General features: G+C 42.9%; 1 protein-coding gene across 1 annotated transcript in view; it reads left to right on the forward strand.

The window, feature by feature from the left end:
* LOC135217536 (uncharacterized) overlaps window positions 1-18,472 on the forward strand; it is a 59,552-nt gene extending 41,080 nt beyond the window's left edge. The window contains exons 3-4 of the mRNA XM_064253502.1: window positions 5,104-5,339; window positions 18,378-18,472. Coding sequence (XP_064109572.1) covers window positions 5,104-5,339; window positions 18,378-18,472 — 331 coding nt within the window. The remainder of the gene's footprint in view (window positions 1-5,103; window positions 5,340-18,377) is intronic.
* Window positions 18,473-25,436: the final 6,964 nt, after the last annotated feature.

Consider the following 25,436-nt stretch of genomic DNA (forward strand, 5'->3'; position numbering starts at 1 on the left):
CTCTAGGAGCGTACGTATCTGCGGATTCGTTGCTGGGACAGGGAGCTGAACCCAATCCTTTTTAGTTTTATTAGGTTAGGGTTTTTAATGGTTTTTTGGTGCGTTTAATTGGTCGATTGAAAGAGGGTGCAGGAGTTGACCCCTTTCAAATCGTAGTTCTAACATGTTAGTGTGGTCAGGTGATCGGGATTGGTCGTTATGCTCCTTGTAGTGTCTTAATTACCTAAAGCTCTAATCATGTAAGAGGGTTTAGTTAGCCCCCACCCGGTTGGTATGATACAGGTTCAATGGTTTCTGCCATGTAAGTGGGTCAGCCACCCCCATTTGGTACGATCCAAGAAAAGGCTCTGCCATGTAAGCGGGTAAGCCCCCATTGGCATGATCCGAAGGGTTATCAGTCACAGGTCTCATCCTCTCTGAAACTCTCATGGCAAGCAGACTCATAGACAGTATCAATGAAGTCTTCTTCCATATCAGGTAGGAACCAAGGTTGTTTTTAATATACCTACAACGTATGTTGTTTCCCCGTTTTTATTTTCATTAATATTTAGTATGTAACTGTCTCTTGCCCTCCACCAAGGGTGTCAATCAGCTAAGTATATATCTGCCGGGGAAGTTGCATGTACAAAAATGATATTGTTAGTATACAATAAAGTTTTGTACATACTTACCCGGCAGATATATACGATTAATGGCCCGCCCAGCCTCCCCTCAGGAGACAGGTGGAAGAGAAAAATTCTGGTTAGAAAACGGGAATGGTTCCTATTCCCGCCCACCCGGCGGCGGGAGTGGGCTGGTCACCTGACCTACCTGTCGCGTGTGCCGCGAGTTTTTGAATTCTGTCGGGACGTCAGAGACTATAGCTATGTATATATCTGCCGGGTAAGTATGTACAAAACTTTATTGTATACTAACAATATCATTTTTATGAAAAATGCAATAAAAATGCTGTTTACATAGTTTTTAATACACCCAAAGCAATAAAAGTGAGGTTTTCTTAGGATCCATGATGATTTTCCCAGCTTACGGCGATTTCGCATTGTAAAGTGGGGCTGCCTGTTTGTTTTTACCTGGAATCCACCCTAAAGCTATAAGTAATATATATGTTACCCATCCACAAGGGGTTAATTGGGGGTAGGTAGGTGAGTGGCATTGTACTGTCCACACACCTAGTATCAGTAACTCAATGGTTTTTTTTTCATCTGCCTCCCTGTGCAGACATCTTGCTGTAATCTTCACTGATCTTTGTTCTTTTGTCAATGATTTCTGAGTATGCTTGGGTTCTTGTACTATAGATGTTGTGTAGAATAAGGTATTGTAAGTTCTGAACAGTGAAAATGAGTGGACTTGACAGACTGTGTAGGTGTTTTAAGTTGACTTTTATTGTAGTTCTTTCCTGCTTTGCTCCTTGTGTAGGAGTATTTGTAGTCCAGATTTGCCCTGCAAAAGAATGTGCTGGCTGGTCTCATTCACAGTGGAAGTGCCACAGGGAGAAGAATTGGTGGATCAAGAAGCCCTTGCCATTTTCCTCAGGTTTGGGGGTAGGATCTCTTCCTTAGGCATCACCAGGTCATTTTGGGTCATTCATGCCTGATGTCCCCACTGCTTCAATTGCTCCTCTCGTCATTAACCCCTTGCTTCCCTGGCACCAGCTGATCTAAGGTCCAAAGGTGAACAAGCTGGAAGGTGTTGTAGCATCTGCTCTCTGCTTGTGGCAGTTCAGCTGTGTGCTGGGGGTTCTCCCAAGGGAGGTACCTGCATGTGCGCTTGGTTTATCCATGCCTGAACCTGCAATGATAGCTTCTCTGGATATATCAATGAATCTTTGGAGTACCTTATGATGGTGTGGCCCACCCTGGGTATTCTGGGTTACCCTTTATGAGAGTCGTTTAATGTTCCTGATGATACTGATCGGCCTGTTTGTGAATTCAACATTCTTCTCCTTTTCTTCGTCATCATCTGCTCGTAAGACATGCCCTCTAAATACATACTGTATTACCATAAAAAAAAGACACTTGGATGTCATCAGTAGGTTTCCAAATTTTTAAGTAAAAAACAAAGGTTTCATGGAAAAATTAGTTATGATAAAGATTAAAAACTAATACCATTTGAAATTAACAGCAAAATTCTTAAGCTTAGCAGTGATATGCACCTACTTGAATGGTAGAACACATACATAGCACATATAACATAGGAGGAAAAGTGAACGATGCATTAAGTTGATAACAAAGGAAAAACGTATCGCATACAATATGGGGAGCTTACAGATCAACTTTGATATTACTGTACAGAACAACTGTTGTATCTGCTTGAGGCTATGGAAGCCATTTTATGCTCATTATCATAGTCAACATTATGAAGCTTTAGATCCAACAAAGATGAAGGACTTGAGAATCTGCACTGAACTACAGCATTCAAGTCCACCACAAAGAAATTTATAAGTACCAAATGGTAAGCCTCTTCTTCCTCCAGTAAAACTTAGTATGTAACCATAAATGTAAAGATTCAGACAAGTAACTCATTAACTAGAAAGCTTGTCAGTCAAAGAGATATTTTTATTAATATGTAATCATTCACCACCATTCCCAATCAGAGGTAACACAATATTTTAATCAGTGAATGTAAACATAACACTATGTAAAATTTATGTCTGCGCTGTACTTGCTTGTATTGTACCGCTGAACATAATAAGCAACATACAGTAGAACATTTGTGATGTGAATTCTGCATTTTGCAATCTATATGGATGGATGAAAATATTCCACTGGTGTATGATTTGCTGAATATTTTTAATGAAACGAGAGTTTTCCTTGCTCAGCAGAATTGTCTGCAATATTTTCAACAGTTAAGGTTATCAACACTAACATGCTGCCACAGAACATGTAATTTTGAGTGACTGGAAATGTCGCAGAAAGTCTCAAAATTATTATCCTAAATATCTGTGTTCAGCTAATTAAGTTTTGATTCCATGCTGTATAAAGCTGTATAAATGTTGAATTAAATTGGGTTCTATACATGTAGGCATTAAAGTCATAGTCTGTATGACCAGATCAAATACAGTACTATATCTGTTTTTGTTAGTGTTTTGCATACTATCTCTTAAAATACATCTTCTTCGGCAAATGGCAGACGTTGTTGAGTCATGAATCTGACAATAACATATTAATACAAATTTTACTATCTATTGGATTTTGGTGTTTTTCATTGCAAAAAATTACACACATAGAAGGAATATCATCTTGTCTGACCCATGGGCATTTGATAACCCACATGCCATAATCCTTTGAATGTAGAAAATAGAGAATGAAACTTTGTTAGAATCTTCATCACTTAGTTTATCCCTTTCAGATTCTCTAAGATCTCTAGCCTTGCTGGCAGGACTTAGAGAAATGATGGAGGATGGTGCTAGAAGTTATGAGGGACCAGTCTCTGAGGTATATCATAGTCGCCTTTAATGGATGAGAGGTTGGCTGGGACAGGAGTAAGGTCTCCAACCCCTGTTAGGGAATATATGTTACATACTCTTTATAGATGGAATGACACAAGCTGTGAGGTAGTCCATCATAGGGAATGACTTCTTGCTTAGTTCTAAGAAACACACTTTTGAGCGCATGTCTGTTAGAACTTTAAGTTTTTCCTCTTCTTGTCCATTACGAAGACAGCTCTACAGGTGGGTTACTAGGTTCTCTCTGAATGCCGTCTTACATGTCTTCTGGCTGTAGGACACACCTCATCTGCATATCAGTGTTTTGGGAATGCAAGAAGCACTGCTTCCAAGTAGGTTTCTGGGAATAGTTAATAGGTTACTCGGTAGTGCTGTTTGTAATCTCACAAATATAGTGAAACTTTGTCAAGCAAAGAGACTTCAGTGTGTGGTTCTGGATGGGATACTTCTTACACCCATTGCAAGCTGTGTGATACTTTCTGAAGGACCCTGGCTTGTATTTTGGAGTATTGGCTATTTTTCATCTTCTTAGGTTAGCTTCGGAGGAGGTGTCCGGGAACATCTGTCCTTCCCTTGCTTTGTGAGATATCTGATGAGCTTATGACTCCTCAGAGGAGGGAGTCATTAACTGTGCTTGTTTGAGGATACATAAACTCAGGGCATAGGACTGTCTTTTGCTGTTTTGGATTAGATATTTACTTGGAACCTGCAGTGGTTGCTCAACAGACTATATGCACCCAGCTTTGCCTAGACAGACAAGTACATATCTTGTTTGTATAATTAAGCCTTGGGATGAGTTCAGAGTTACTGTACTTTTTTTTCTCTGTAATTCCATTTTGGGTTTGCATCTTGGCCTTAGTATCAGCTGGGTTAGGCTAGATACAGATACCCTCACTTCGAGTATCCAATCTTAGCATAGTGTCTAAGATGTGTCGCCCTGTGCTCTCCCACAAGGTAGGGGGATAGGTAGAGGTACAAGTAGGACCCTTTTTGGTTTGACCAGAGGAGCTGCCTTTCATATTGAGTACCCTTATAGGTGATTTCATGGTGCTCCAATGTTTATCCATGACTACCCTTCTGTAATGTTGGATACTCTGGTCCAGGGCTGTACTTCTCTGGTCAACCATTTAAGTGGTAGGAGGTTAAAGTTATGAAATCTGCTTGCATGCACAACTCAGAACATGAATTGTCCAAGTTGGCATTCTAATCCTGTCAGTTGACAGGGACTGCCTCCTACTCAACGAGTAACTCTCCTATATAAAAGGCAATGGTTTTTGTTTCTGTAGGAATAACATTTTAAAAGTACGTAAATTTGTATTTTTCCAAGGTATATAGACCAGAGTCTTCCAATATAGTACTTAAAACCCACTTCGCCTCTCCTTCTGGGAAAAAGGAAGACTGATTAGTTTTGGTGGATGAGTGAGGGCTATTCCCCATTCACCCCCTTTAGCCACCAGTCTTGTTACCAAGTTGAACGAGTGATTCAGCTTGTGCTGAAGGGTATATATTCTTATGTAAAAGATGCTGGTTTGTATACTTAGGGAAAACAAAATATTTTTTAGATTTGTTATTTTTGATAAAATAGACATAATGTGAATTCAGATTAGAGCAGAATTGCAATAGAATATAATGTAAGCAATAACAACTTTCAATTTCAGCTTACCTGATCTTGAGACCCGTATACTCAACAAATTACAAAAGTCACAAACTCCAGTAGCTGTTCATACTTTGAGTGATAGTGATGAGGACGATGAAGTATGCAAAAACGAAAATGTTTCCGAAGGTAAAATCAGTGTCAAACTTTGTGCTGATGACGGTCTTGACATCCTTCAGTGCTCCAGAAAATCGCAATCTTGTTTACCAAAACACTTGAAGTTTCCTTCACTTGAAACAGGTTAGTCTAATTGTTTTTTAATGTGTTTAATGGTTTTTCAGTGTACTTGGTATCTGTCATCATACTAGAAAAACTTTGTACTTTTGTTTTTTTATACCAGACGGAATTTCAGTGTTCCCATATGCTGTAGAAAGTCCGTATTCTTCTGCTAATAATACGTTATCTAAGGGTTGAAGTATTCACTGGGGGAAAGAAATTTTGATTCGTTTTACCTAGCATGTATCACACCATCATGTATCACACCCCCTTACCCACATCCTCAACCATCCAACCCAGCCTTCCGACTCACCTCCTCCCGCTTCCATGAAAAACTTTCCCTAGACTACCTCCCCCCCCCAACAATAACCCTCTCTCAGCTGGCTTATGTCTGTACACAGCGTAACCTACACTTCTTTCTGTGCCTGTACAACATTGCTAACCATTCGAGTTTAGTTTTTTTAATTCTTCTAAATTGTACTAGTATATATCGGCAGTCTCCGGTTCTGGACAGGGTTTCTGTTCTCGGTAGGGTGGTGATAAGTGAAAACCGCCATTGACCGAAACTCTGAGATTTATTGTGCTTATGGTGCCGAGTTTCGGTAAATGGCGCTGATAACTGGTTAATGGCACCCCTGTTAGTTATGTTATGGTAACATAACTTTATTATTGGCACCTTATGCATAAACTGAAACTCAGCCTGTTATGGTGCCATGAAACTGAATCACCATTAACCGAATCTTCCGATAACCGGGACTGCCTGTGCATTTAACATATGCAGTGCATATTCTCTCCATCATCTGGATTTACAATAAAACGAACCTCAGCATTATCAGTTAAGATCCAAGTAAATTACTTTCCTAGAAATGCAGATATTTTACTTATTTCTTTTGAAATATAGAATCAAGTTTACACATTTATTGGCTGATATTCATAGTCATATGAAATATTTACACCTTACAGTGAAATAATGATAACAATGAGAGAAAACGTTATAAATATAATGGTAAAAATACGAAAACAAAATAGCTCTAGCAAGTGATTATGTCTCCCTATCCCTCTCACCCATCCAACAATGTGTCCTCACAAAACTTTCCCAGGCCTCTCTCTCTCTCTCTCTCAAAAAAAAAAAAAAAAAAAAAAAAAAACCTTTCTCAGTTTGTTTATGAGTGTGAACAGTATAACCAATATTTTCTTGAGACTCTGCAGCATTGCCAACTGCTGGAAAGCAATATTTTTATTTTTAAAAGATTGTGTATATACATCTTTGGGCCTTGGTCCCAGATTCTCGTGTTAGATAACTTAGAGTTACAGATAATGAAGATCCAGAAAATTGATTGATTTTTCTTTTATTTGGAAAGTTTTCTGTGTGCATTTTGTTGTAAACACAATGAGCAGTATGAGGAAATGGATTGGTTTAAAACAAATTATTTCATCCAAATAAAACATTTCTCCTATCAAACAGTGCAGGACAGATAACATAAAAGACTAGACAGGTGGCAACAAGACATCTGGACATACTAAGTACCTGCTTAAGATTTAGAGGACAGACGAAACATAACGAACAGGAGACACTAGGACTTGTCCAAGTATGTAGACAGGCAGCCCAAAGGTTGAAGTAGAGACTATAAAGTGTTTCAAAATGCTATGTATGATTAAGCAGCTTATATAAGGGTGCTAAAAATCTTGAATTTTATAAATGGTAAAAGTAAATTGAAAATAGTATATTAGAACATAAGAATCCTTGACAGGTAGAAAATAAATTCAGGATATATGGACTTGACAGTTTAGCTGTTTGTTAATTATGATACAAAGGAACGGGGAAAGAGAGATTGGAACGAGTTAATGTGTACAGTATGTTTATTGAGGAAGAACAAATTAAATTGGTAGAGAAGGATTAAGCTTGATCTTAACACCAAATGCAGAAAAGAAACTTGACTGACTGGTGAATAAGGAACAGTAGATTTCTCCTGGTAAGATTTAGATTAAAACAATGCATTTTTGATTTTATAGTTGCTGTGCATCAACAAATGAGCTCTCCAGAGAAATATAAGATATCAAATATGGGTAAGACTGCAAATGAAAATGGAGTGCAACAATTCAGTAGATATTATGCTGCAAATAATTTGGCATTTGGAGGTACTTTTTTTAACATTAGGACATCCATTTCTATACTTGGATATCTATATATGGTAGTTAGAAAACCAAATAAATGATGTAGCCATTAATTGGTAGGGAAAGGAAACATTGAGAAGTGGAGCTACAGAGCAACAGAAGTCGGGAGCGATTGCCACCTTGTTATTGCCATACTAGAGATGAAATTAAAAGTACCCTTGAAAATAGCTGACAGAGTATCTGGGTTTGATACAGTAAAGTTTTTTGAGGATGAACACCAAGAATTTATACAAGTGCATAACAATTTTACATTTTTAGATACCATAGCTGAGGAGGACTGACTGGACAATCAGTATGGAGTAACTTGACATTAGGATTGTGTAACAATCTGCTGGAAAAGAGTAAGTAGGATATGTGATAAGTCGTATAGCATAGGTGTCAGATGAGACCTGAGATACAATAAAGAATAGAAAAAAAAGAAATGTGTTGACAAATTTCAGGGAAAAGATGAAGACTGCCAATAAGAAGGTGCTAAGCACTCAAGTATAGATAGTGAAGTGAAATAAAGATCAAGGAGAGATAAGGGAGATTTATTTGGATAAATTGGCTGATGTTAACTATGCCATGTCTTCAGGGAGTGATACTGGTGTTAGGTAAGCCCACAGAATTATAATTGAAATATCCATGGGTGAAAAGAAGAGGAGGAAATCACCTGTCAAAAGAAGCAAAAAGACATTGCTGGGTAGAACATTTCTTTGAAGTCATGAATAAGAGATATGAGTGGAATATGATTGATATACCAGAGGTTGAGAAAGACCTGAATGGGCCTATAAATTTTCGAACTGGAACTAATAATAAAGAAACTTCATAGATAGAGAAAATAGATTAGTATAATTGAATAACTGCAGAGGTAATTTTATCTGAAACTGAAATAACACTTTACTAACTAGACTGTTTTGCTGAATATAAAATAAGGAAACAAAAACTGATGATTTGTACAGTAATTGGAAGTAATAGCTAAGGTACCGTTGCAAGGAGCATATAAATAGGCAAGTGAAGGCAAGAGACCCATGGCAGTCGAGTTTGCGAGAACAGGTCAGTACTTGGGGACCAGAAGAGTACGTAAAAGGACTCGTGTGTGCATAGGAACATGGAAAGAAGCTTTAAAGTATACGTACTTGGAAGCAGGAGGAGGCGCTGACCAGCAGGAAAAGCAGACAGAGTGCCAAGTTGTGAGGTTATCATTAGCTACTGCATACAGGAATCAGCTGTGATGCTTTCAGTATTGAAAAAAAGAACACTTTTTAAATGTAAATTTAACAATATAGTACTGTGAATACAGTACATTATGTTACTACACTGTACTTTTTAGTAAGAATTTTTAAAAAAGATAAAATAACCACACTGACTTTACTTACAAAAGCAAACACAAAAAGATCATTATGATAATGTAAACACAAGTTTTTTTGCAGGCCAGGCAACTGGCACTGAGTAACCAGCTAAAATTTAAAAGCAGTCGGGCATGCCAGGTACTCACCTTGGAAACAAAGGACCTACTCTCATATGCATGAACAGCAGTCAGTTATTTCTGGGCTCAGCTCGTGTCGGCCTATGAAAGTATCCTTAATATCATTCTTTCTAGGTAAAATTAGCCTTAAAAAGTTTACCATACAAAAACAAAATTAAGAAAATGTCAGTAAAACTGACTCGCTCACTCTTAAAAAAGAAGTGTCGGTATGATATAGGGGCGAGTGTGGAACACTACCACGAGGCAAACACCAATTAGAACTTCCTTATCAGAATCCCCCCAAGAGAGAGCTGATACCAACGGGCGAAGCAGCCTCTACTACTACTACTAGAGGACGCCACGGACAGCAGCGCCCCTAGCGGTCATCCTTAATTTTTAGCGCCAGCGACAAGTCGCCATTTTCTTGTGCTTGTGCTTTTCTTGCGATTTATCCGCATCTTCATCATGGAACGCTCTGCAATTGCCACGGCTAAGTTTAAGTAACTCATAAGTAACATTTTACCGTATTTTTGTCTTCCGGGTACCAGTATTTTCCTTTTTATAGGTCATATACGGTTCCCCGGTTGTCTCGTGGCGGCCATGCCGCCTCGTAAGAATTCCCGGTCCTCCATACTGGGACTTCTTATGCTTATGGGCTTACTTTATCACATTCATGTTTACATCGAGGTTTTAGCTAGTTCAGCCCTCCTACCATTCTCTTAGCTTGGTATTTAGGGCTATTATTATTATTTTCGGCCCAGCATCCCGGCTCTTGCTCTACATCGGCTATCGCTGGCTCCGAGTAGGCTCCTGTTTCTCGGAACAGTCTGCCTCCTCCTGGGCTTCTTTCCCTTTTACTAAAGTGTCTCTTCCTCCTTTCGATGTAATTTTTTATTATTTAGGGTGTAGCTGCCTAGGTGCTTGTTCCACATATTGGTACAGCTTGGTTCACGTGGCCATACCACGGTTGTGTTGCTCGCGGCCTAGGCCACTTGCGGTCAGTGTCCTATAGCACCTTACCCTGCCCCTTCCCCTCCCTCTCTGATGTAGGGAGGGGCTGGGGGGACCCCTTGGTTGTTTATAACAACCTCATCGCCTTCCTCTCACACTCTCGGAGGTGACCGGGGGGTCCCCCCAGCAGGGGGTATAGGGCGACCACTATGAGGTACCGGGTCTCATGCGGGTAGTTGGTGAGGCGGGGAGGAGTAGGCCATCCCTCCCCCCTTTTCTCGCTCCCGCCGTGTTTCGCCGGGACCTTCCTCCCCCCCTCCCCATTGCTCAGCCACCTCCCTCCAGATACGTAAGGAGCCTTCCGTCGCAGCCGGGGCCCTTTGGTTATAGGTATTGGCTCCGCTAGCGGGCAGGGTGGGCGCTATGATGGGTCGGTTGCTTGCCTACTATATCCTTATATCTCTCCCCCGCTACCAGAAGGGAGCTTACCCTTACCTACGCACTCTTCTAGTAGACGGGCGGAGAGAATTTTGTTTTAATTTTTGTTATTTTAAGGATATATACCCTAATTATAAGATATTTTACAATGAATTGTGTGTTTTATTATATTATTTTATCAACCATCCCCGCCATTGTCCGTCGTGGTTTCCATTACCACCACTCCTAGTTGGTGATTCTTGTACCTCCGCCATTGGCGGAGACCATAGCCTATCTTCCAACCTGGTTACCAACACGTATTTTAGCGGGGCTTCTGGTTTTATCTAAGCTTTATCGACTTCCGGCACCAGCGGTAGCAATATGTTAGGCTGTAAGTTGTTTACTCTGTACTCATGTACTTTTTCACTTACAGGCTACCAACTGCCAGGGTCCCAGCCTGTAATGCGACGCTCTACGACCCCTTGTGGACATGACGAGTGCAGGTCTCACGCCCCGTGTGCCACGTCGTACAATGAGACGATCGTCTGGCACCCCGAAGCCTGCGCTATATGCTACGACCTGGTCGGTCAGCTGGGAGATGGGGTATGTCCATTATAGGCTTACTTATGATTTTACTAACAACTTCTAGTCGTAAGTTTGTAACCTGTCCACAATTGGTAGCTAATCTCACCTTTCTTTCAGGCTAGCGGTGTGAGGGAAGTCGCCCTCGCCACCCTGAAAGCGGTGTGGGCGGCTTTGGGAAAAACGCCGCCAAGGGCCAGCCCTACATTTTAGATAGGAAGCTGGCCATCCAGATCTTCCCCGCGGGCAAGTCGACGGGCTACGTCGACCCCTTGTCCGCTGCCCCATTGATAGCCTCCATCCAGCAAGACCTCCAGCAATCGTTTGGGGTCGTAGCCTCCCAGGAGTCGGTTCCGGACGTCGCTGCCCTGGACCTGAACCCTTGAGCCAATTGGCGGTAGTTTAGCGAGGATTTTGTTGGTTGAGGTAGGTTTGTCGGGCGCCCAAGGTCTTTCCTTGGGCGCTCCTGGATCTTCTCCTGTCCCTTCTTCTTCCGCCTCTTTCCAAGGCTTTGCGGGATCCGAGATCCCTAGCCGCCCTCCCGCTCTCTCTGTACCTCCTAAGGAGAAGGGAAAGAGAGAACCGAAGACCTTGTCTAAGTCGACTTCTAGGAAGTCGTCTTCGTCTTCTTCGGCCAGGAAGTCGTCGACTTCATATGCCGATGCGGTGAAGGCTAAGCCGAGCTCTTTCCGAGGGGCCCCAACCCAGTCGAAGAGCTCCAGATCAAGGCTTCGAAGGAGAAGACTCGCGCTACCGCCGAGTCATGCCTTCTCCCGCCTCCGCTGCCTCCTCTCCGGCTATGCCGGCAGGGGTGGCAAGCACCAGCACCTGCGTTCCCTCTTCTGTCTCACCAGGGATGATGGAACAGGTAGGGGTGCTGGTAGGTTCCCAAATTTCAGCATTGGGAACACGTTTTGAGCAGATGTTCGCGCAATTATCGAACAGTCTGTCTCAAACTGGACAGTCTATCCAGGACCTCTCTAATAGAATGAGAGAGAATGAGGACCGATGGCGGCTGGGCTAACTCAGGCTCCTCCCCCAGTCTCCACCCCTGCATCTAGCACGGGGATTCTCCAACTTCCGCCCTTACGACTCCTTGCCAGCTTTCTCTATGGAGAATCCATGGAGAGTAGCGGCCTACGTCCCTTTTAAGGACGGGATGATTTCGATCCCGGAGTTTGGTACTCGAAGGATTGAGGACTTCGAGTTCTACCCTCCGGGTGCTGACGCAGCCTTTCAGGGTGGGGTATGCTAGGCTGACGACCAACGGCTCTCACGAGAGAGGACAAGATCTCGAAGGAAGTCAGTTCTCTACAGTAGAGATCACGCCAGCGAGAATGGGTTCACTGCCTTGAGGACTGGGAGTGTACTACACTAAACTCCAGGCCTACAAGAGTCCCTTCACTATTTTCGCGACGGAAGAGGAGGTCTCTCTTCCGTTCGCCACGAAATTGGTGGAGAGGCTCTTCAGGCAGTCCTCAAAAGGATGAGCCCATTCCACAGTTGAGGGAGTCGGAGTCTACTTCTCCACTCTTCCCCGCCTTCGGAGAGTTAGTGGGAAAAACCTGCCAGCTACATTCACGCTGGGTAAACAAAATCAAGCCGGACTGCGCTATGGACCAGTTCGGTGAGAAATTACCTAGGCTGCCGGATTCCCTGATCCAGGCAGAGTTCGATGCGCGAACTAGGTTTGGCAGGTCCCTCCAACTCTCTCATCGTTACGGAAATGGCTGCTCTTTCCTACGCTACGGAACCGCTGTTCAAGATTCTGGCGAAATCTCAGTTTCAGACGGTTCTGTCAGACGCTTTTGACTTCTTCCAAGCCAGAGGAAACTGCCGGAAGCATGTCCTTCAAGAGTGCACTATCAGGCCATGAGCCTAATAGACTCTTGGCTGCGAGCATGTGGGGAGCGGATCTCTTCCCAGAGTCCGCAGTGAACGAAGTCCACCACGAAGCTGCTAGACCTCAACCAGAGCCTTAGAGCTAGGTGGGGTATTTCCTCTAAGAGGAAACAGGAATCCGTTCCCACTGCCCTGGCAAGAAACCAAAGAAGGCTGGTAAGAGGTTCCAGCCTTATAAAAAAAAACTTCAACATCAGCAGCAGTTTGTGCAGGCAGTCCCAGTTACCCAACAGGGACAACCTTCCACATCTAACAGACCCAACCTTTCCTCCTGGTGCCCCAGCAATCTCAACCATCTACTTCCTACGCTATCTCGCCGGCCTTTAACCCTGCTTATGAGGCTCAAGGCTACTCCTCAACCGAGGGGTAGGGCGAGAGGTTACTTTCGTCAGCGTGGCGCAGGAAGGGGCACGAGGAGGTAGGCAGTTCAGAGGAGGGCGTGGTGGCCAACCCACCCATCAGCAATGAGGCTCCCCAGGTAGGAGGGAGGCTGTTCCTCTTCCGCCACAGGTGGGGGTTCAGCAATTGGGCACAGAGCATAGGTCCAAAGGATTAGGCTGGAGTTGGATCAAAGATCCCCCTCCAATCAAATTGATTCATCAGGTACTGTCAAAGGAATTGATAGATTACGCGGAAGAACTCCTTCAGAAAAGGAGCTATTGCGAGGAGTCAAACATCTAAAATTTCAAGGGCGCTTATTCAGCGTCCCAAAGAAAGGCTCAAACAAAAAGAAGGGTAATCTTAGACTTGTCAAAGCTAAACTCATCGTTCTGCGACAAGTTCAAGATGCTTACCCTCTCGCAAGTAAGGACCCTACTTCCGCGTGGAGCCGTCACATGCTCCATCGATCTTACAGACGCATACTATCATATCCCTATAGCCAGGCACTTCCGCCCATTCCTAGGATTCAGGCTAGGAAATCAGACATTCTCATTCAAAGTGATGCCCTTCGTCTGAAATGTAGCCCCCAGGGTATTCACAAAGATAGCAGAAGTGGTTGTACAACAATTGAGAGCTCAGGGAATCATGTAGCGGCATACCTCGACGATTGGTTGATCTGGCACCAACAGTCGAGGAATGTCTCGAAGCATACCAAAAGGTAGTTCACTTTCTGGAACATCTGGGGTTCCAGATAAACAAAACGAAATCCAGACTTACTCCGGAATCTCATTTTCAGTGGCTAGGAATCCAATGGGATTTGTCTTCCACAATCTATCAATTCCAGTGGCCAAACGGAAGGAATAGCAAAATCTGTCAGGCAATTCCTCAAATGCAAACAGACATCAAGAAGAAACCAGGAGAGAATCCTAGGGTCTCTTCAGTTTGCTTCGGTAACAGATATCCTTCTGAAAGCAAGGCTGAAAGATATAAATCGAATTTGGCGGTCAAGAGCAAACTCCAAATATCGAGACAAGTTGTCAGTAATTCCACAGATCCTCCGCAACCAACTACGGCCTTGGTCAAAAGTAAAGAACTTAGCCAAGAAGGTACCCCTTCAATATCCCCTCCCAGTGTTAACCATTCACACGGATGCTTCCCTGTCCGGGTGGGGGGGATACTCTCAGTTCAAACAGGTTCACGGGGACTTGGTCAGTTCAATTTCGCCAGCTCCACATAAACGTGTTGGAAGCAATGGCAGTATTTCTTACTCTGAAGAGACTGCTTCCCCCGAAGAAGTCTCATCTAAGGCTAGTTTTGGACAGTGCAGTGGTAGTTCACTGCATCAACAGAGGAGGGTCCAAATCCAAGCATGTGAACCATGTCATGATAGCCATCTTTGCATTAGCAAACAATCACAAATGGCATCTGTCTGCCACTCACCTGGCAGGAGTAAGAAATGTGATAGCAGACGCCCTGTCCCGGTCAGTTCCTCTGGAATCCAGAGTGGTCTCTGGACGTCGGGTCTATTCCAGTGGGTAAGACCGGAGAGTCCCAGGTCTCCAAGTGGATCTCTTCGCCTCACAAGCGACCACAAGCTCCCTTGCTATGTGGCCCCCAACCTGGACCCTCTGGCTTATGCCACGGACGCCCTGTCGTTAGATTGGAATCAGTGGAGGAGGATTTATATTTTTCCTCCAGTGAATCTTCTCTTGAAAGTCCTAGACAAACTAAGGTCTTTCAAAGGGATGGTAGCTCTGATTGCACCGGATTGGCCCAAGAGCAACTGGTATCCTCTTCTTTTGGAATTGGGTCTCCGACCTCAACGGATCCCCAATCCCAGACTGTCACAATCAGTACAAATGAGGACTGTGTTCGCTTCCTCAAGAACTCTCCAGACCCTAACTTTATGGACTTCATGAAGTTTGCGGCTAATAAGATGCTGACATTGATCCACAGAACATTCTCTCCTAGAATCAGATAAGAGAGAGTCAACCATTAGACAATATGACTCGCGTTAAAAAATTAGCATCTTTCTTGAGAGAATCGAACACCACAACCATGACAGTTAATTTGGCTATATCCTTTTTCAGATCCTTGTTTGAAACAAAAAGGTTTTAGCAGCTAGCACGATTACCACTCACAAATCGGCTTTGAAGAAAATCTTTTCAAGTAGGTTTTCAGATAGATTTGACTGAATCTTATTTCACTTATCTAGCCCTAAAGCCTGTGCTAGACTTAGAACCCTCTCAGAGGCCTACTACAGTTTCATGGTTCTTAATGATGTCCTCAAACAGCTTCAGATACTGACAACTTATCTTGTACATTCATTATGCTCCTGAGGAAGACATTATTCTTATTAAGCCTAGCCTCAGGAGCTAGAATTTCAGAACTGTCGGCTCTATCCAGGGATGCGGGTCCATGTGGAAATTCCTCCCATCAGGAGAAGTTCTACTTGCTCCGGATCGTAGGCTTTTTAGCCAAAATGAAGATCCTCTTGCAAGGTGGGCTCCTTGGAAGGTTATCCCACTTCCACAGGATCCTTCTCTCTGCCCAGTATCAACTCTTAGAGCCTTTCTTTCTCGCTACTTCTTCTAGATCCTCAGGTACTCTCTTTATGAGAGAAAAAGGTGGTACTTTATCAGTTAAAGGCATTAGACAGCAAATCCTTTACTTCATTAAACAAGCCAACCCTGAGTCATTCCCAAAAGCACATAATATCAGGGGAGTAGCCACCTCAATTAATTATTTCCAACATATGAACTTTGAGGATCTTAGGAAGTATACTGGATGGAAACCTCCCCGACAGTCTTTAAACGGCATTATTTAAAGTCCTTGGAATCTTTAAAGTTTCAGCAGTAGCAGCGGGAAACATAGTTTTCCCTGATACTGTTTAGTAGTGTAGTATGATCCAGGTCCTCCTTTCTACCTACTTCAACCAACATGCCTCAACCTATCGTCAGGCTACTCAACATCATAGCCTTAGCCGTTGTATCATATAGTGGATTGTCCCTTATTTTTTTTGCTAGGGACAACCACTTTTGTACTGATATGTACTTCTTGTACCTACCCTTATTTTTATGCTAGGGTAGGACACAATATGTTTGTATATTTCACCATTTTGTGTTTGTGATGAACTTTCAAGTCACAATGTGTTTTTGTAGATATGTTTGGAAGCTTAATTGGTATATTAATGAATGGATTTCAGTGTACCTACCCTTATTTTTTGCTAGGGTAGGGACACATGTATGTATATATTTTGTAATTATTTATTCTAATTAAGTAAATCCCAAATTTTGCCTTATTTTACATGCATCTCTGTAATTTTATTTATTTACCATTTAAGTACTTTAAGTTTACTAACATTCTATTATTTTACTGTTATAATAAGTTAGTTTAGTGCTTAATTTGTATGCTGTATTGATTTACTTATATTATATCCATCATTTTAAACTGTTTTTTATTGTTTCCTTTTCCATCTTGTCTGTTTCTCTGTACTCTTTCATAGGCCGACACGAGCTGAGCCCAGAAAAAGGGATTTTGACGGAGGAAAAATCTATTTCTGGGTGATTGGCTCGTGTCGCCCTATGAAACCCCCCTTTTTTTTTTTATGGTTTGTTTTCACCCCCCTTGCAGGACAAGATGTATTTACTGTTTTAATTAAGGATGACCGCTAGGGGCGCTGCTGTCCGTGGCGTCCTCTAGTAGTAGTAGTAGAGGCTGCTTCGCCGTTGGTATCAGCTCTCTCTGGGGGGATTCTGATAAGGAAGTTCTAATTGGTGTTTGTCTCGTGGTAGTGTTCCACACTCGCCCCTATATCATACCGACACTTCTTTTAAGAGTGAGCGAGTCAGTTTACTGACATTTTCTTAATTTTGTTTTTCTCTGGTAATTTTAGGCTAATTTTACCTAGAAAGAATGATATTAAGGATACTTTCATAGGGCGACACGAGAACCAATCACCCAGAAATAGATTTTTTCCTCCGTCAAAATCCCTTATTTGTGCCTGCATGCATTGTTCACCATCCACCCTAACAGGCACAAAGAGGAAAGCATTTGGTCATGTGCTTCCATTCATTTGCTTACCATCTGCCCTCACAGGCACAAACAGGATAGCCAGAGTTGCATAAGTGTACTTATTCATACATTCAGCATTTGGGGGTTATCCACTGAGGACAAGAGTTCAACTGCTTACCATGCTCGGTCCCCCTTCCCTTCTTCAAACAACTCAAGCAAACTCACTGTATTTTTTTTTGTAAGTTTGACTTACTGTATTTTTATTATTTTTATTGGACTCATGTGAGACCCTCAAGTAACGAAATCTGTAAAGTTGTGGTGCCAGAGTACTCCACAGTAAATTGGTTGCCAATCAAATGCTAAAAAGAATAACATTGAATATCATGCTTAGGTGAATAACGAAGAAAAAGAATGAACAATAGAAAATGGTTAAGTAGGCATGGCAGAGCAAAAAACTGATTGGTCCACATGCTACTAAGATGGAGAGAAGAATGTGTAATGATGCCTTTCTTCCTGATGGAGTTGGCTGGTAAATACACACTGGGTTTCTTCTTTCAAATCTCTTGGCTTGATGCATCAGGTTACATTTTGCATGGAATTAGGGTATTTTCAATATATTGGTTTGCAATACCAAATGTGTTGATGAATTGCATAGATATTAAGTCCTCTACATTCATACTGTTTTAGCAAAATTCAGTTTTAAATAAAGATTTGAAAGGCAACTGGCTAATGTAGGTTTTATGATTAACTTACTGAGGAAAGAAAGAAATCTTTTCTTATATAAAAAGTAGGGGAAGATTGCAAATACAGTGCAGTGTTTGTGTTCAAGTATGACTTCTATTGTCATTAGATTAGTCCAATGTTTTATTATATCTTTATGAATATTTCTGTTGATAAATTTTGAGGAGGATATAAGATCAAATAAACAATATCCTCATCAACGCAAGACAACGAATGGAAAGAACTCTTGTCATGTCCAGCCCCAGGAAGTGAAAAGCTCATGAAATAAAACATGTATGATGATGACATGCTTAATCTTTAAGTATGAAGGCTAAAATTTTGGTTATATTTAAACAGATGCTAGTTAAAAATCTTGATTTAGCTACCTGGTTCTTTCTTCTGAAAAGGAGATGAGTGTGGAACGCTTTTGCAGAAGAGGCTACCTGATATCTAAAACTTCACTCTTCTTTCAGGAAAGCGAGCTAGTACAGATCCTTTTGATGAAGAGCTGCCAGATATTCAAACTTCACTCAACTTTCAGGAAAGCAAAAGAGTGCAGACCCTTTGAGGAAGAGCTGCCTGATATTTCAAAATTTCACTCTTCTTTCAAAAGTTTAGATCATGAAGATGAAGAGATCAAAATGGTAAAGTATAATCCATTTGATATATATCTGCTTTTAATAATAATATATTTTTGGTTTTTGTCTTTATTGTGTATTGTTTTCCTGTTAAGAAAACAAATACCTGAATAAAGAATTCCTATTGAATTTTCAGGCTGTATGCCTACTAGAACCAATTAATATTAGTATCTTGAAGCTTTACTATCCAGAATTGTGTAAGGAGAAATTGCTTGTGATTTTAGGTACCTGAGGAGTGCCCCTCAGAAGATATGCTTCTTCTTCACTTTATTTTGTTCTCTGAAGTTATAAGTAGTGGACCCCCGCTTATTCGCAGTTCTGGATTTGTGGATTTTTCTATGGAACATATATGCACATTTGTGAAAAATTCACCTATTTTTGGTATTTTTCAGAGAAATTTTCAATAATGACTGTATTTTCTTATCATTTTTGAGACTAAATGGATTTTTTGTGATAAAACTATTAAAATACTCAGGTATATAAGCATTTTTAGAGTTTTTTTGTGTTTGAATTATCAAAATAGGCAGTTAATAAGCATTTTTACAGGGGGTGTCAAGTATTCGCAGCTTTTAGCTTCATTAGCTTGGTAGTTGTGGTATGTATTCCTCCCCTGCGAATATCAGAGGTCGACTGTGTGTAAATTTTGATGTATGTACTACTTTTTCCTTGTTTCTTTCTGGATGATAGAAACCATGATTTGAGGCATTTATTGGTTCATATTTGTCATATATTTATAGTGTGTATGTAGTATTGTTTTCATTTCACATGCTATTTTGTTTTGCAAGGGAAGCTTATCTGATTTAATTTTGTGTATACCTGTATATACCTATAACTTACTTGTTTTTATCAGGAGCTTAATATTGAGTAATAATGAATTCTTGTCTACAGTGCATCAACTCAGTCTGTTGTGTATTATTTTGTACAACTGTAATATCATGCCTCGCTAGAGGAAATGCCTTTGTAAGGAGATAGGACAGTTGACCTTGGCACCTTTATGTCCAGAAATTTGTTCAACCTCACTGAAGAAGCTTGGTCATAGTCCTTCTTTTCTCAGCTTCCTAAAGTTGGTGCTGTTCTGATCTCTACTCGCACCTTTGAATAAGCAAGACATTTGGTTCCATTTACATCTGAAAGCTTTACCTTTCGTCATTCTACGTTTCGAAGGTGATCAGTGAAATGGATCGTTCTCCTTCTATGGTCCTATGGTGCCAATGACAGTATGACATCTATGTTGCCTCCATAAAACTAGTCTTTCAACCTCAATCTCAATGACTCGTTCTTTAGCTTTGAGATGCCGGAGAATTGGTGTCCAGATTGTCATTTCTCTGACTCAGATGATCAAACGTGCATACCCTGCAGCTTCCTGGTGGACATCAGTACATTACGGACTAGATCTCTCGAGGACAGGGTCATCGATCTGTCCATTGCATTCAGTTGGTTGATTACTAATCGTGCAGATCACATTCATCTCCTTTTACCTTGTAACATTGCCCATAGGTCCTTGAACTTCTTTTCCTAGGATCATATCTTTTTCCTAGGATCATATGGTGGATGCTCAACAAGTCATGTAGTTCACCTAGCTCTTGAGGGACAGGTGCATCTTACCTAAGTGTGTGGCTGCAAAGGGAAAGTGTGTGTGGGGACTGGCCTCCTCCCTTTCTCCTGTCTTCTGTCCTCTTCCAGTGGACAGAGGAATAGTGAACGAGCAATTACGTGCTGGACTGAGAATCCTATTTTTTATAATCAGTTCTGTTTAGATTAGTAGGTGCAAATCCTTCCTCGTCTCTAGCAAGGGGGAGAGAGGGACTGACCATGATCAACGCCAGTGGGTTAATCTTAGCTTGACACTGTGGGTTCATCCAAACCTTGTTGAATCAAGGATATTACATTCCTTTAATTCAAAATGCCCGGAAGTCTGAAGAGTGAACATCTTTTTGTTCGATAGGTCAGAAGCACATTCTCCTTCCTTTGCTCTTTCATGACCAGGGAGAGAGTACCCAGATGAGCAGAACTACCAGTAAGTTCAGAGGTTTACTTAGAATCCTCTATCCAAAATTAAGCCTCCCATATGTAAAAACCGAGGGTTTGTATTCATGTAGGAACAAATGTCATTCTTAAAGAAATTTGTATTTTTCCTTACAAACCTGAGGTCCTTACATAAAGGGCCCACCTCTTACCACCCTTCATTCTCTTACCTGGGCCAAAAGGTAAACTGCATAGATTTGAGATTTGAGTGCACCCAACTTGGTGGCGGTACTTCCGCCCCTGCCTTCAGTAACTGTTGCCATAACAACCTTTCAAAGGTTAACAGGGCAGATTTCCAGCTCACTGAAAGTTATTCCCATATGTAAAGGCCTCAGGTTTGTATGTTAGGAAAAATACTAATTAATTTAAAAATTTGTCGTTTCCTGGCAGATTTTGAGCAACTGTTGACAGTTTTTGTGATTCTCATTTCACCCCCTCTTCTCTCTCCTATTCTTATAACTTAAATACTTCTCTTTCATCCAATTTTTACCTCAGGTTTAATTGTGCTAGGCAGAGATAAACTTTACATCTCGGACTGCTTGAGATATCTGATAAAAATTTATTCTTCCTTCACTTATCCCTCTACAGCCCTTGCCTTTTCTATAAGTTTTGCATCAACCAACTCCCTGTTAGGCCTTTTGCCAGTCCTTTGCTGCATCATGGTGGAGCCCTATTATAGTCCTTAAAACTATCTTGATGAAATCTTAGTATAATTAGTCAACACTTGATACAACAGACTGCAGATATGACTGCAAGAATTGTGCATTACCCAACTTGACCTGATGCCATTGCTGGACTTCATAGAACTGGGTACTTGATTGATTGTTTGAGTTGGATAGCTTTCTTTTTATAGTTTGAACCAAACCATCAAACTTGATGCTAAGCTCTTGCATGGCTTATAGTTATGACTGATTAATGTGTTGTAATTTTAACATGCAGAATGATTGATCTGACTGCTATTACACCTAATGCAGGGATCATGGGCTAAGACATCCAGTGTGAGGCTTTGAAAACAACGAAAAGAAGGGAAGTGGTTTATACTTGCTTCATGATGAGGGAAAATAAGTCATGGAAAACAGAAGCAAGAAGAGTGGTCGAAAGCCTGACACAGAGAGAAAGATTGAAACTGCTGCTTGCTAATGCCACACAGAATATGTGAGAGGGTTGCCTGATGGTCGTTGCAAGGTGTATGAGAAGAAGGACTGTCTTTGCTCAATAAATTGGCCAGCCCTGTGAGAGCTAAATAGATTTGTTCATTGGTCTGGTTAAACTGCTTGATAATAATAATAATAATGATATAATAATAATAATAATAATAATAATAATAGTAATAGTAATATTGATAATAATAATATATAAACCCTCAGTCCTTTACTATAGGAATTACTTAAGGTGAAGCCTTCGACACGGCCGTTGAAATCTTAGACAAGGCAGTTTGGTAGTTAATACCGTTCTGGTTGTTGGGAGTCCTTTCCGACTGAACATAAACATTTGAATTTGCTTTAGCCGTCATCGTGGATGGCCGCATGTATCACTTACTCTCTGAGTGACTGTTATTCAGCTGATTTCTTTTCTTTTCCATCCTGATGGGATTCTATCCCGGTGGAATTTTTCCTTGTTTTTTTCATGAATATCTGTATATTGTGTTCTGTATGTTTGTGTTTTTTGCATTATACAAAGCCATGATTCACAGTCGCCTAAGTCTGCCCTGGTTGGTGGTGCCCTGGGGTGCAAGATAAGAAGTGCTGTAAACTCCGCTCTTCCTTGGAGGTGGATCCTCACGCCCCTCTGTTCATCTTGCCCGTGGGCGTGAGTGCAGTGTTGATAACCATTGATCAGAGTGTTGTGTTTGGTCTATGGCGCATTTGGAGAAGTTTGCTGGTAGGAGAAGGTATCACAGGAAGACTCCTTTTATCTGTGTTGGGGTAAAATGCCCCCCTACCACACCTGTGGTAGCAAACACATCATCTTCCTACCTCTCCCCTGACAATTGTTCAGTGCTCGCTGCCTCCCCCTCGGGGGAAGCCTCTGCTTCTTCTTCCTCTTCCGATGTGTCAGAGGGGGCTGTGGACAGGGCAACACTCCTCTCAGTCCTAAGGTACTCCTTCAGAGGGATGGGGTGCTCCCCTCACTAACCCGAATGTTTCTTCCACAGGTGATGTGTCAGGTTTGAATCAGGTATGGGCTTTGCTGGGCTTGGTGGGGCCTCATTCAGTTCATTCTTTGCTGGCACACCTAAACAATACCCAGTGCCGCAAATGCAGTGTCCTGTGCTGTTGGCACCACTACTACTCCTACGCTGACTCAGCCAGGTTACTGTATGCCACCACACCTGGTCTGGTCTCATCACCTGACTAACATCTTGCCATACTATAGTGATGGGGACTCATCCTCACTACCCAGTGCAACACCTCCCCAGTGCTTGTAACTACAGTGCCTCCTCCTCCTGTTTTCAAAGTGGCACCTATGCCTGTCCCTATGGCTCCTGTACCTCCTTTGTTGGCCCTTGGTGGTGGCAGAGGTGACCCCCACCTGCTGTTCCTCTACCTGCTCCTGCCCCTGGACCTGCCATTGCTCCGGTTGCTGGACCTGCTGAGTTGTCTGCTGCCCCGTTGGGGGACTCTGAGGTCCAGGAAGGTGTTGTCATCGTCTTCATCGTCGTTTGGCGCCTCCTCACCTCCCTCTTTAAGGCTTCCCGGCCTAGGAAGAGGAAGGTAGCTTCTCTGCCCTGAAGAGGTCTGCATCCTCCCCTGGAGAGGAAGCAGGTAGCTCTCTCATCGGCTCTCCTCCTTCAGGAGTAGGAACCATGGCACTGTCCCCAGGGTCTAGTGTCTCAGGAGCCCCACTAGTTAGTCCCAGGTTTGTTCTCCTGTCTCTAAGTCCAAGGGTGCTGCCCATGGAACCGGAGCTGTGTCGGATGCTTGTTCGTGAGTGTCCCCGAGTGTACGACGCACCAAAGAGAGTCTTCTCTCCATTGTGACAGTGGCACAGGGCGAGGGAAGGGACCTAGCTGTGTGCTGGTGACTCGGTCTCACCTGTGAAGGGCCTGGTCTGACTTCATCAGGTGCCTGGATTGATGTCGCTGTTTCAAGGGACAAGACATCGGGTAGGTCCCCTGTTCAGCCTTCTTCGCTAGAGGCTTCAGCCTCAAAAGAAGGCTGGGATGCGTCGTGAGGAGGATGCATTTTCCCTCCAAGCTGGTGGCAAGCACTGCTTCACCTGACTCTCACCTATGTTCGCGTGAACAGCAGAGTACGACGAAGACCAGCACTTCAGCAGCATGGCAAAAACCTTTGCAGTCTCCTCGGGAAAGCATCTTGCTGAGGCAATCATGCTCTCCTAGACCCAAAGTGCCACCACCACCGCGGGTAGTTGATCGTGTGCGGCTCATCCCTCCTGATAACGCTGCTGTCGAGATGGATGGGTGCATCTGATCCTCACCTCTCCTATTCCCTCTACTTCTTTAGGATACTCTGGGAGGGGTGAAGTGGATAGGAGGAATCCTGCAGAGTGCTCTCTGCAGGATTCAGCATCAGAGACCTTTGCTCCTGGACGGGTTTTATGGTCCCACCAGACATATGCCCACGTCGTTGAGGAAGGATCAAGGGGGTTAGGTGAGGGTCTCCTCCGGCAAGAGCAGATCATGAATGGACCAGTCTTTCAAGGGACTTGAGGGTTCCTTTTGCCCAGAACCTTCGCCGAGATCGTAGTGCTGATTCGTCAACACAATGATCTCAGGAAAGCAACCGTGGCCTCTTCTTCTGGTGACTGCCTCTCTCGTCTCAAATCCTTCTGGTGGGGTCCCAAAAAAAGAACCCAAGGTTTTGATGGGGCCGCCATGGTCTGTGCTTGCTGACGGAGTGTTGAACCAGGTGAACAATCTTGTCTCAGGGCAAGAGAATTCACCTAGGTCCAACCGATCAGACAAGCTGCTTTCCTCCCTTACCTCGCCAGAGGCATTTCTATATGCCCTCAGAGAGGTCTATGCCAACTAAGTAGGTTGACCCGGATCTGGTTTGCTGGGGTCCTGGTCTGTCGCTGCAGCAGCTGACTTGTGATAGTGTATCTCTCTCACAGCAGGAAGGAGTGACCCTGGGAGGCTACCGCTATGACAGCTCTCCAGGCAGTCTCTTGGTTAGACCTGTGGTCCTTCACAGTGTCTAAGGTTGCTGCTCCTTCTGGAGCTATTGTTCCAGGAGAAGACTCAGCCTTTTGGGGGACTGTGCCAGTCTGGAGGTAGGATTATTACCTACCTAGCCCACCAGACAGCATCCCTGTGGGCAAACCTGCATCTCAAGGGTAGGGACATTGTTCTCTCTCGTGTAACCAGGTCTCTCGGTCCCGGTGGGTACTGACCTTACGTAATGGACATTTGCTGATTTCTGCCTCTCTCTTCAACTGAGAGCAGGTAGACACTGCGGTAGACAAGTGTTGGGATGATGACAAAGACCCCCTTGTCCACCAGGCAGTGGCAATGGCGAAGACTTTTGGGTCTGTGCTCCACTGCAGTTAGACCTTCCAGTCTAGCCAGCACTTTGTCAGCCTCACAGAAGTCCTCTTCTTCTAAAGGGTCTCGAGAAACAACCCAGCCTTCTTCTTCCTCTTCGAAAGGAGTACAGTCACACCCTTTCAGCTCTCCTTGCCTTTGGGAAAGGGGAAATAAGGGAAAGAAGAAGAAGGGGAAATGCTAGGGATGGCATTCCCCTCCAGCTGCTGCCACTGGTTGGGGGTGCCTATAGAGTTATTGGGCAACACGGCAGATACCGAGCAGAGACCTGGGTAGCGGATCTCCTTTGGGAGGGATATCTACTTCCCTTGATCTCCGCTCCACCTATCACCCCAACCACCCAGTCTGTCTACAGTCCTACC

Source organism: Macrobrachium nipponense, chromosome 7 (assembly GCF_015104395.2).
Source record: "Macrobrachium nipponense isolate FS-2020 chromosome 7, ASM1510439v2, whole genome shotgun sequence".
Taxonomy (NCBI): Eukaryota; Metazoa; Arthropoda; class Malacostraca; order Decapoda; family Palaemonidae; genus Macrobrachium; species Macrobrachium nipponense.